The 13,332-nt window shown below is 35.0% G+C and overlaps 1 protein-coding gene across 1 annotated transcript in view; it reads left to right on the top strand.

The window, feature by feature from the left end:
• LOC128997985 (rabankyrin-5-like) overlaps positions 1-12,705 on the top strand; it is an 81,822-nt gene extending 69,117 nt beyond the window's left edge. Inside the window, exons 16-23 of the mRNA XM_054423873.1 lie at positions 611-767; positions 1,940-2,140; positions 4,098-4,292; positions 6,665-6,785; positions 7,889-8,113; positions 8,914-9,058; positions 9,656-9,754; positions 11,947-12,705. Of these exons, the coding sequence (XP_054279848.1) occupies positions 611-767; positions 1,940-2,140; positions 4,098-4,292; positions 6,665-6,785; positions 7,889-8,113; positions 8,914-9,058; positions 9,656-9,754; positions 11,947-12,076 (1,273 nt within the window). The 3' untranslated portion in view covers positions 12,077-12,705. The remainder of the gene's footprint in view (positions 1-610; positions 768-1,939; positions 2,141-4,097; positions 4,293-6,664; positions 6,786-7,888; positions 8,114-8,913; positions 9,059-9,655; positions 9,755-11,946) is intronic.
• The last annotated feature ends 627 nt before the right edge of the window (positions 12,706-13,332 follow it).

Raw genomic sequence — 13,332 nt, 5'->3', positions numbered from 1 at the left:
GACCTTGCACCAAGTGGTTTTCACTTGTTACCAAGAATGAAGACCTGGCTAGCAACACAGCGCTTCGACAACGACACGGAGCTCAAGGTGCGCGTCACTAAGTGGCTGAGATCCCAGGCGGCAGACTTCTATGATGAAGGAATTTCAAAGCTTGTACACCGGTACGATAAGTGTCTCAATTTGTTTGGCGACTTTGTAGAAAAGTAGTATTTTAGTTGCCCTTTTAGATGTATATAATATAAAAAAAGGATTGTACTTATTTTTTATTTTCTTTTTAAATGTTTCTTACTTTCTGAATAGCCCGTACTTACTCTTCCCCTCATGTTTATGCATATCTAATTATAGCTGTTCGTAACTGTTGTAGTTTTCTTTTTTTATGTGTATACTTAAAATCAAATATGGCAAAATTATTTATTTCATACTGTACTATTAACATTTTACAAAAGCAAAACTGAAGTATTCATTAAACTAAATCTTACTTAAAGAAGGAAATAAATCGTAAGAAAATAAATATTGAGTAAAAATCCAATTCTACAAATAGAAATTGATTTATTCTGCAGGTTTAACGTGAGTTTATGTATTTATTTATTTATGTTGTTTGATGTTGCAGTGGCTGTGACCTGAACAGTCCACGGAGAGCTGGTCCGGGGGGTAGAGGGGGGGAGGAGGCCCACGACCAACAAACTCCCCTCCACCTGTGCTGTCAGTGGGGGTTGGAGTCCGTCGTTCAAACTCTAGTAGAGCATGGGGCTGATATCAATGTTAAGGTATACTTAACAACATTAATGTTGTACCAAACTTTGACATCAGACTACTAAACTTGTTCAAGAACTTACTTATATGTGTTACAATGCTAATAAGAATATTTAGTTTGAAGATACAATATTTTTAGAAAATTTCTCATATAGGGATGAAGTTATTACCGTAGTTCTCATAGATTTGCTTTTCCGTTTTTAGGTCGCCAGAGACCAAAACACCATCTGTTCAAAATCATAGCACGATAACTTGAGATTTTTATCATCTGTAAAACATGTAAAACTACATTTATTCCGGACAAATTTGCCAACCAGCATGATTGCCAATTGGACTATGGAAACAGGGTTTTATGGAGTAAAAACTGGGTTTTCAGGCTTACAGAGAGATAAATTTAAAAAATAAGTTACATTATAGAAGAAAATAAATAGAAAGGCTGAAGACGAACGTACACGAATACATTCAAACGCCTTCAACCTGAGAGACGCAATAATTCCTACTTTTGGATATTGTGATCTTTGGAACTACTGATTCATATATTTTGAAACTTTGGATTCTCCTATGTCCAAAGTCCAAGCACAGTCTGTTTTATAAGTTCACTTCACATTGTAAAATTGTACTTCTGGTAATGACTGTACTTTTAGATCTTATGATCTTTGGTTCTAATTATATATTTTTTTTTATTGTGATCTGAAATATAAACTTTGGATTGGATCTTCTGATTTTGGATCTTGCGAAGATGATCCGTTGCCATTTCTTTTCAAACTATTTTGTAGAGCTAAACAAACCAAATAATTTAGCATGTCAAAGCGTTATTGTACTCCCTAATTGTTGTGGAGAAAATAAAAATAACAAATTAAAAATCCCTATGTTATTCTTATGAAGAATAAATAAAATGTTGTGGTTAGCTTGTTTGATCCTGTCCGTAAGAAACTCCCTAAACCATGACAAGATTAATACCCAAGCCCAGGTAAAGCTGAAAAATCACAAAGGTAATTTTAATTTTTAACCTGAGGACAAGATAAAATTCCAGATCTCGAAGCATAATGAAAAATTATTTTTACGAATCGTGACAGAAAATTTCCACAATAATCTCTTAACGTAAACCAAAAATGAAGTTTAAACAAAAGACAAATACATTAATTACTATTATTTAACCTTTCACTGAGGGACACAATTTTTTTAGGATGCAGAAGGCAAGACTCCTCTTCACGCAGCCATTCAGAACCAACACCCTTCCATTATCAGTTTGCTGTTGTGCCATCCGTTCCTAGACCTGACTGTACCTGACAAGAATGGGCTGACTCCGTTTGCCACAGCTCTTGTTTGTCGCAACAACAAAGCAGCTCAAGCCATGCGTGACAAGCTACCCACTGCGGCCGAACAGGTAATGTCAGCAGGATATACAACAGGTCACTGTTGTTAGTAGTTTTATCAGTATGGTAATATTATGCCATTTTTTTAAAGGACTAGTGTTATAACCTTATGAGAAAAGGCTTTGCAGGATCATGAAATGATTTTTTCCTACAGTCACCCGACAAAGTTGGCTTCCCTGTACTGTTTATAGTACAGAAAGCTGCTAATTGCTGCATATTTATACTTTGCCGCACGGTTTATACTTTGCCGCACATCAGGATTCCAACCAAACAACACAAAACAGCGTGGTTTTATTATGCACGTAATCCGTCTACGCTTGGAAATAGGTTGGCAACACTTAAAGATAATAATACTATGAACAGCTGATTGACTATTATAACTACGATTTAACCTGTCATTTCGTGTTTATAGTTTTGGTATTTCTGAACTTTCTGGACTTTTCTTTTAAACGTTTTTAAAACATTCCTACGGTCTTAATAAACAAGAAAATACTTTTAAAGCATTTTTTTTAGGCGTGGAAACCACTTCAAATTACAAAAACATACGGAACTATATTCTCAAAAGACGGAGCACATTTCTTGCCGAGGAAAAATAGCGGAGTGATACGGACCACGGGTACTACTTTCTCCAGGGCACCATTTGTGTAATTGTGTTGCTAGCTGAACCTAAAAACGTGTTGTATAGTGTTTGAAAGACTAATTATTTATGTTTTATAGTGACTGTAGGAAAAATATAATGTGTAACACAAGTGAAAAAGGCCTTTGCTGCACTCGAGATCATTCCGCACTTGCCTGCGGCTCGTGCGTAAACATTGCTCTCGTGTGCAGCAAAGTGCCACTTTCACCACTAGTTACACAAATAACTATTGTCCTAGTGACAAGCCATTATTTACATGCTTAAGAACAATAAACCAGTAAACCGTCATTAATCTGGATTAATTAAGAATCCAAGTTGGTTAGTTAATGAAAGTCCAGATAAAGTTAAATAAACCTTATATGGGGAAAACCGTGGTATCCTAGGGTTATTTGGTTACACCTTGCATACAATGAAATACTTTTTTATCGACAAGTTTTACAATCTTGACAACGGTTTTAAAAAACAGCTGTCCAGATTAAGCAAATGCTATATTTATTTATTTATTTATTTATTTATTCATTCCAACGGGAAACCCATTAAGCTGGGTTTTCCTAGGCGTGGAATTGGCGAGCGGAGAGAGAAAAGCGGAGAGCGGACTCCACTTGTCTTAGGCAATTTAATGTTACTGTTTTCCTAGAAGCGGAGCGGAATGCCATGTTAATTTCAATTCCGCTCTCCGCGTTCCTCTCTCCGCTCTCCGCTTCCGCGTCTAGGAAAACCCAGCTTTACATTGATGCATTACAAAAAAAAAAAAAAAAAAAAAACAATAATAATGAAGGCATGATGTGATACTACAAATATTCAACAACAACAGCAACAACGTATTATGCAATAATAACAACAAATAAATATTTCAAAATGACAACAATATAAATAATTTATTTTTGTACAACTAATGAATACTGAATTGCCAACTAAAAGATAATCTATACAATACTAAATTAACAACAAATAAATATAAAAGAGGCTATATAAAAGGGTCTAGATTAATAAGGGTTATATATATAATAAATTATGATCCAGCTTGAAAACCACAAACTAATTACAGTAGTTGATAGTTTGTGTCAGTCTTATCAATGATGATCAAATGTGATCAACCCAAAGCAGTGGTTTTCCATTGGCAAGTGTTGCTCAATGATCTACGTACTAAAATCTGTCAAAAGTCTTAAAAATCCTTCCAAAATATTTAATTCTGGACGACAACCACCAATTTTATCAGCAACCTTTTCTTAAAATTTTTCAGTTTAAAAAGTAGTGATCAAGACCACCACAATTTGTTTCTCTGAATTTTTTGTGCGTTTACAAATGAATTATCCTTTCTTGGGTTTCAGTTTGATACTAAAGGACGGAATTTTCTTCACATGGCAATCCAGAAGAATGACCTGGAGAGTGTGTTGTTCCTATTGAGCATTCAAGTTGACGTCAATTCCAGAGTGAGGGATGCCAGTCAGAGCTCACCACTACACTTGGCGGCTGAGGTGGGAAATGAGATAATGGTGCGCAGTCTGCTACTGGCCGGGGCCAGGGTGAGTGATGCAACTTTCATTCTGAGGTGTTGTCCTAACTCCATCTTTCTATAATTTTTTGTCCAAAGTGGCACAAGAAACAGGGAGTCTAGTAGTCGGGACAAACGGGAAAGTCGGGAATGAGTATTGAATTTTAAATTAGTCTTGAAAAGGCGGGATTTGGTCTTTATTTTGATATCAAAGTCAGGAATTTTCATGATTTTACCGCGATCGCGAAGACGACGATCACGTTTCCGTGACCACGAGAGGCGATGATGATATCTACACGGCCGCTGGAGATGTTCATGATTAAGCCGCAATCGTGCTAGACATTAATCACGTTTTTGTGACCGCAGGAAATGATCATGATTTTTCCGCAATCGCGCAAGATGCTGATGATGTGTACATGGGCACGGGAGATGTTGATTATTTTGTCGTGATCGTGCTAGACGACGATTACGTTTTTGTGACCACGGAGACAATGATGCTGTCTAGACAGCCATGGGAGTTCATAATATTGCTGCGATCGTTGACGACGGCGATGAGGTTTCCAAGACCACGGGAGACAACGCTGACGTTTCCGTGACCATGCATAAGAACAAAACAAAAAATAACACACAGTCATATCTCAAAGATACAACAAAAATATACAGTGAAATAACAATAAATTATTTCAAATCAATGCTGTTATTGTGTCCTCATCAAACATCCTAAAAATCAGACTTTTTTTTATCTATGTTACATACTTAACCTCTTTCTTTTTTTATGTTGGTTTCACTAATGTATTCACCAACAGTGGCGTCTATAGGAGCTCATGAGCACGTGAACCTCCAATGAAAAAGAGCACAAACAACAATGATAACACCTGTGTATAGTCAGTATATCATGGTCTATTAATTAGTAAGTTTTAACAAGAAACGCCAAACCTAGATAGATCGGCGTAACTGTAGCGCCTACAATATGAGTGCGGCAGTAAGCATAAACACTTGGAGCTGAGCTGCCGACTGCGCAGCTCCTGCCTTGCCATACAAATGGACGGGTCAATTTTGTGCCGGTGGAGGGGAGGTCGCTTCAATCTCTGCAAAGCTTATGGGGATCTCCTTGGAAGCAGCCCCGAGCACTCTCATTGGCTGATAGATGCACACGTGACATGTATTAGTCAATTGTAAACACTTCATTAGTTCACTGTGTCACTCAATACACTACCTCTGTTTCGAATACAGTTTCAGGGCTACAAAATGCTGAAATGTAACCAGAAGTGTTCACATTTTAGAATAATTATTATGATGTTCAGTTATATTAAATTTTAGGGTTTACAAAAGTATACTATAATCATGATTAAAAAATATTGCTTGCAAATTTATCATTGGATGAAAAAATTTTTTATCAAAGAGAGTAGTGTAGGCCAACTTCGAAACAATATTACACTGTGTAACTAAATGGTCACCATCCGCCACTGATCTCAGTAAGTCATCAATGATCTCACATAAAAACTAATTAATACCCTCTTCTGCTTGTTCTTTGAAATTGTTAGCGATATAATTGTTTGCGATAAATATAAGTCTAGTCCTACCATATAATCTTACCCTTACTTTTCCTTTATCGACCAAATCACTAGTAACTAAATTTATTGATAAAGATTATTAAAAAATCACCGGTCTGTGAATATTTCCTATGATTTGAAATTTTGGCTTTGTTGGGCTAACTAAAAGTGAAGTAGAAAATGTAATCAGTGTTGGAAATACAGAGCCATGTGGCTGTAGTTTGGTCCCTTATTAATTATACTAATTACTCTGTTTAGAATTTTTTTCTTGTTATTTCAGTAATTTAAAACCTCATTTAACCAAATAAAACGATATAATCATAAAATAAACAATAACTGGTCTCCTAGTTATATAACCAAATAGTAAAGCACAAATCAAATAACCCTAAAATAATAGAATCAAAATGTCGTCCACCCCAGCGATCAGTGTGGACGTACATGAACTAGACACGAAAAACAAGCTTAAAAATTTACAATGGGATGAGGAATCTACTTGTGTTGCTTAGTCTATGGTATAGAGGAGAAGGACACAGATATTCTTTTCAGCTTTTACTTACACAATATATGATTTAAGACGAAAGGACATTACCTAAATAATATTTTTATTATTATTATAAAAAATTGAAAATCTGGCTTCAATGGGTTGGGGATTATAAATGCTACATATAATACTTTCCTTTGAAAATGTATTCCATTTATTTTACTGAAACTCGGTAATCCTGAATGGTCCTGCCTACATTATCCGGTTAAGAGGATCTTACTGTAGGCCTACTTAATTGAGAAATAACTGTGTTTAAAATGCTATTGTTCCTTACGAAGACGAAGACTATTAAGTGGATTTTAATTGCAGCCAGATGATAGAGATGGACATCGCAGGACAGCTCTTCACGTAGCTGCTGAGGCAGGACATGCTTCTGTGGTGTCAGCACTTCTACAGAACGGAGCCGACTATGACGCCACGGACAGTGAGGGTAAGTATGCGTTTGGTGATGTGTGGTTACTTAGTTAATCAGGATGAGAGTGAAATTAACTCGTACCTGGTGAGAAAAGTATTAGCATTGACTTTCAGATACTGAAGTATTCAACTTTTTTGCGACAGAGAGAGGGTTAAAAAGGTTGTAGTGGATGAACAACTCACAGTGTGCAGTCTCAATGGTAGGCTTCATTTTATTGTTAGTACCGAAAGTCTTCTGATGTACCCATTTTTTTATGTGTGAGGAGAAGCCAAACACAGGAACACCAAATTTCAGGTACAAGCCGAGCATATGAGAGTTATTGTCACGTATGAGGTGAAGCCTAAGGTTGGGAATAATTTGAGCAAGTGCCAAAAAATCACTTTTAGTACAAGTTATGAACGATACTTTTCATCACAACACAAAAATACTCAAATACAAAATAACAGATCTCAGTATAATTAAAACTATTAAATTTCCTAACACTATTCTAATATATAATTCAATTCAATTCAAATATCTTTATTCATTTTTATGTACATTGTACAATAAATAGTGTCAAAATAATTACAATAAAAATAGTGTCAAAATAGTTCAACAGGATAAAAAACAGCAAAACATGAGGAATGGTTATAAAAACAACAAATACATTTTACAAATCTAGTAAGATAATTTATCATAGCGACTGAGGGAAGTGAAAAAAATCGTCAAATGAATAAATTGCTAAATTTATAAACCAAAGAAAAAAGGTTATAGCAAACCTACATAACTTAGAAGTTCAAGATTATGTGCATTGTGCACTAAACCACTAAACATGCACTACAAGCTACAACACAACAAAACTAGCCAATGCATATTTCAGTTCATATTTGTATTGTTAAATAGTAAAACATCTGATTTTAACAATTAAAACAAATACTGAGCCTACGCATGTAGTGGGCAAATGAAGAACTGATTGAGAGGAAGGGAAAGTAAATTTAAAGCAAGGGAAAAATTATCAGTTCATTTTTCAATTGATTTTATTTGAATATAATCAAAAAATAAAAAATTACAAAATTATTACATGCTATGCTGCAAAATCCAAAATCTATGATTAATATACCATATTGTGTGTGGAACAGGGGACAATGCATTGCATGTAGCAGTGAGAGAAGGCCACCTAGCTGTTGTTAGAGCTCTCCTGACAGAGTCCCGTCTGGACGCTGAAGCTGTGAATCTGAAGGGTCGTAACCCACTACACACTCTGGCACGGTTCGCCAAGGACAATGCAGCAACTATCTGCGAACTCTTCCTCGAGTGCATGCCAGAATATCCCCTGGATAAACCAGATCTGGAGGGAAATACAGGTAATGTCTAACATTTTATTATGTAAGAGCGTTTCGCAGGTAGAATTTGTCTACCTGCTACGACAAATGTATTTAAATAACCAATATAAATTTTTTTTTACAGAATAGTCTATACTGTATATGGCTCCAGTCCCATAAGTTTGCCTGTTCCTTTTATATTTACAAGCTTATCTAATTTTTTAGAGGTTATAAAAGCTACTATTTTGGCATGTTTTTCATTTTAGCGAATATCCCATATAGGGAATAATCTATTACCGTAGCACTCATAGTAAGACCTGGACTCAGGACTTTTTACTTTTTCCTTTTGAAGTCTCTAGAGGCCAAAAACACCATCCGTTCAAATTCATATATATCTGTGACGTGTGTCCATTAGCACGATAACTCAAGCAAAAATGATCAGATTTTTATGAAGTTTGGTATAAACGTATAAACCTACGTTTAGTCGAATGAGTTTGCGAACCAGCATGATCGGAATATGGGAACATGGGTTTATGGGAAGTTTTACGCGGTAAAAATAGGGTTTTCCCATTTTTGACCCTAAAAACCATTTTCATGAATAGTCAATCACATAAACTCTTATGATGTTTCAAGCCATTAATTAATTGCGACTGGCCGAATTTGGTGAGATATATTTGAAAATGAATCTTATACACAACTTGTCAGATGCAGAGAATTTAATCAAACATTAGACTTGTACATGAGTCATTCTTAAACACCAGATGAATGATACATAGGATGTGCTAAATGATGTTCTTGTCCACAGTTAGATTCATCAATAATAATCTTTCTGTTTGATTCAGCTCTCATCCTTGCGTACACCAAAGGCAATGGTAACCTCTGTAGGACCTTGGTAAAGGCAGGGGCCTGTGTTGGGGCGATGAACAAGGATGGAATTACTATCTTCAACTACCAAGTGGCTTCCAACTCAAAGACTTTACTCAAAAGGTAATTATAGTTTGATTGTGTCTGACTATCAAAACCGATTTAAATGCAATGCTATTGGAGGTAATTGTGTTCCAAAATATTTGATAGCAGGGGTGTATGATTGTATAATAATGAGTTTAACGGCTGTACCATGATGTTTTATATTCATGTCCTAATTTGGAAATTGTTATACTATGATGGAAATGTCACATGACTCGATATTTTAGTGCTGCTGCCTGTCAAAGTTTTGCAAATTGCCGCTTCATGGCTGCATCACCCATGTTAATGTACTGTGCTGCTGGATATATTGAGTTATGATGGGTTTTTTAGTGCTATAGTCAGAATTGTTATTTAGGAAGACTTACATTCATCGATGTATTTCAACCTTTAAAATATGGTTCAGTAAATATTTACCAACCCAGTTTAAAGTAATGTTGAAATACGCAATATCATCTATTTAAATGAAGTATATTGTTTGTTATTTATTTCTTTAAAAAAATTACTTAGCTGAAGATTTCTGTGGCTCCAAAACCCACCTCTCTCAGGCCAAGTATATTCCTGGCACTATATTTGTATATTTATTTATGTCTTTTGACTAAGATTTTATTTTTTATCCAGACTACTAGACAATCTATCACAAGAACCTCCGTGGGTAGAAGGCGACATTTGTCTGGAATGCGGAACCAAGTTCGGACTTACCATGAGGAAACACCATTGGTATGACTGTTTAACAATTATTAACAAAAATTAAATCGGAAGGAACGTAGTGATTATTAATTGTTTAAAAAGTTAAGATAAACATAATTAGTCATAGTTATAACACTCGTTTTCAAACTCAAATTGATAGACACAATCTAGAATTTTATAAAAAGAAAACAAAATTATCATTAGGTAATGATAGGTAGCTTCAATACAAAACTCATGATACAAAACATCTGATATCTGTTGACCGTTATTGCGTTAGTCACTGGGATCGCGGAACGACACAACTATAATTACATTACGGGATGGTGTAATAACGCATCAATTCGTGCGGCGCATCTTCAAAAACTATAAAACGTCCTTAGCCTTTTTTCTGGGGTAGCAGATTTTTATCCCCCTGGAATTTTACCCCCTGGGCAAACGTGACGTCACAAACCAGGGGGTAAAATTCCGGCCGCGAACTTTTGAGTTTCGCGACATCAGCTCGATGGATTAAACGCGGAATTAAATATATATTTTCACGGTTGTGAATTTAATCAGAACACATCAAATTATAAAAACCTAGAGTGTACGGCCCGGATTTTTACCCCTTTGGATTTTTACCCCCGGAATTTTACCCCCCGGATTTTTACCCCCGGAATTTTACCCCCCGGATTTTTACCCCGGAATTTTACCCCCTGGCCAGATATATAACTTAGTGAGAATGATTAATTAGCTTCTTTCTGTTTTAATTTAATAGTAAACATTTTATTATTAAGTAGCCTATCTTAATTTATTTGTAACATCAACTAATTGAACAGGTTTTTGATTTTAATTTTGAGATTCGAGTATCAGGATTCGATCTTTAAAGCCAACTGTTGATTAATATGACGTATAAACAAACATCAGAATAGTAATTGATTCGAAGATTTCTTTAACCATTTATTATACAACCGTGGTAAAACAATGTTTTTGGTTTGTATTGTAACAATAACAAAATATGCTACGAAGAAATGTTCACCCAATTATCATTTAAATGAGCTACTCAGTTTATTTTACATACTTATTAACGAACAGTTGGCCCCAAACGCAAATCCCGAACATAAAAATTTAACAGCGAATTCTGTTCACTTAGTTGAGATTACAAAATAAATGAATAAAGATATAGGCTACTAAATAATGAAATGTTTACAATTAATTAAAAACAGAAATAAGAAAACCAATAATTCAATTTCTGAAATCGGCCAGGGGGTAAAATTCCGGGGGGTAAAAATCCGGGGGTAAAAATCCGGGGGTAAAAATCCGGCCCGTACATCTTCACTTGTCTAAATGCTAGTTATATGGACAGGGGGTAAAATTCCGGTTTTTATCGCTAATCTAATTAATCACGCTCTGGCTATTTTCATTAGACTTCCAAATCCGCGGGGGTAAAATTCCGGCCACGATCAAACTTTTGGCCACTCAGGTTACTACGTCATAGTGACGTCAGCTTTGCCCAGGGGGTAAAATTCCAGGGGGATAAAATTCCGGCGACCCTTTTTTTCTTTAGACTTTTAGTTCAATATCAGTGTATAATGTGTTGCTGTTAAATACTTAATGATTTGAACAGTCGTAATTATCCCTTTAGTTAGTAATACATCATACGATCCAAATGTATTATATAAACAAAATAAGTTTTGAATTTTTTAATGAAAAATGAATTTTCCTAGAACAGAGCCTGGCATGGATATTGTTTTTGCCTAAAACTAAGACATTTCTATTTCTAACAATTTGGAGGAAATTGTAGGAGGCGTTTTTTAAATCATTGTGTGCAAACTTTACTCATATTATAGTATAGATTAGTTACCAAGATGTTTCATTATTTCATTACAGTACATACGAAATCCTTTACAAAAACTGCCCAACAAACATCTGACTCGTACAAAAACTAACTTTATTTTCTATCAGTTAGTTTTTCAACTAACTAATAACTTTTATCAGTTACTTTTTACGGGACTAACTAATAACTTCCAACTAGTTAGAATTTTTGACTAACTTTCCCAACTATGGTACAGTACCTGTAATTTTACAATTTATGTTGTTCAAAGGTTTAAACAAAGAATTTACAATTTATATTCTCTATTTTACTTATAATGTTATCAATAGCACTCTGTGAATTTAAATCTATCCTTGTTGGATGAGTAAATAAATATAAGTTAAAATAAAAAGTAATCAAATATATGTTTCAGTCGACACTGTGGCAGACTTCTCTGTAGCAAGTGTTCTTCCCAAGAAGTTGCAATCATGAAGTTCAACCTTCATAAAGCTGTAAGAGTCTGCACTGTCTGTTTTGACCTCTTGAACGTCGGAGTTTCGTAGTACCTACAAAACCTCCAAACATACCAAATGACTGTGCATTTTAATCTATATTCCTTATTTGAATGAATTCATATTTTTCATATTTATATAATCGTTACAATATTTTTTGTACTGCACGAAACAGCACGCTGTGTTTCGGTGTGAAGTGATACATTATTATGTAAAATACCTAGAGTAAGAATTAATTTTTCTAAATATTCCTGATTGTTTTTATATTTTGTTTTTAATATAGTTCTGTAAGCTTGCCCTTTGCGGATCAAAGACAGGGGATGTGGCTCTAAGACACTGACCTGTGTTTGCTAATTGTGCTTTAAAGAGATGCTAGAATGTGTATGAATGCTTCTGATGAGTTTCTATAACCAAAGTTTCCATAAATGTATGGTTTATTGCATGTGGAATCGTACATAAAATAGCTTTATTAAAAATTGGGTTTACTTATTCCTTGTAACCTCAGCCCTTAGGTGCTGTACACGGAGAGTTGAGCTCCCGCAAAGGGTTAAAGTATTGTTCATTTATTTGTTAACTGCATTTCATGAGCTATTTTGTATTTAGTTTAAAATAATGTTTAGCAATGATATAATTAATTCCTATGTATGTTTTGTTAAATTCAATAAAATATGTTATAGTTACCTATGAGTTTTTATTATATTGCTTATCTGCGTACCATTTAGTTATCTATGAAAAAAAACTATTTCTCTTCTCAGCATTAAAACTTGCCAAATCTAGGAACCGACTGTAAATGTTTGAGTGAAACATGCACTGTACAAATTGCTTCATTTTAGGCTGCGGCCACACGGGCGTTTTTTTTTTCACGCACAAACGCAGCGTGAAAACACGCGAAAAATTAGAGTAGCATTGAAACAAATAGGCGCCCGCTACTGCGGGAAAACACACTGTGTGTGGCATACCACATTACATTTAATGCTGCTCATATTTCTTGCGTTTTTTCACGCTGCGTTCTTGCGTGAAAAAACGCCCGTGTGGCCGTAGCCTTAATGTTTAAAAATCTGATGTTACACACCCAGGGACATCTTCCATTTCATTTCATCCTGTAATTGATATGGCAGCAGGAGACATGAGTTGTATCTTTTCTACATAATATACCTTAATAAATTAGCATAAAACCATGGTTTTCCATGTGTAGTTACTTTTTATCAGACCTTGTTTTTGAAAGCTTTTTTAAATCATTAACGATCAAAACGAGCTTAAGACATTACTTTAATGCTTGGAACATTTCATTACGCTGATGAATATAT

The sequence above is a fragment of the Macrosteles quadrilineatus genome, unplaced genomic scaffold (genome assembly GCF_028750875.1).
Source record: "Macrosteles quadrilineatus isolate MER2022 unplaced genomic scaffold, UCM_ALF_1.0 Scaffold_7__1_contigs__length_78375512, whole genome shotgun sequence".
Taxonomy (NCBI): domain Eukaryota; kingdom Metazoa; phylum Arthropoda; class Insecta; order Hemiptera; family Cicadellidae; genus Macrosteles; species Macrosteles quadrilineatus.
This window is presented reverse-complemented; position numbering and strand designations above follow the sequence as displayed.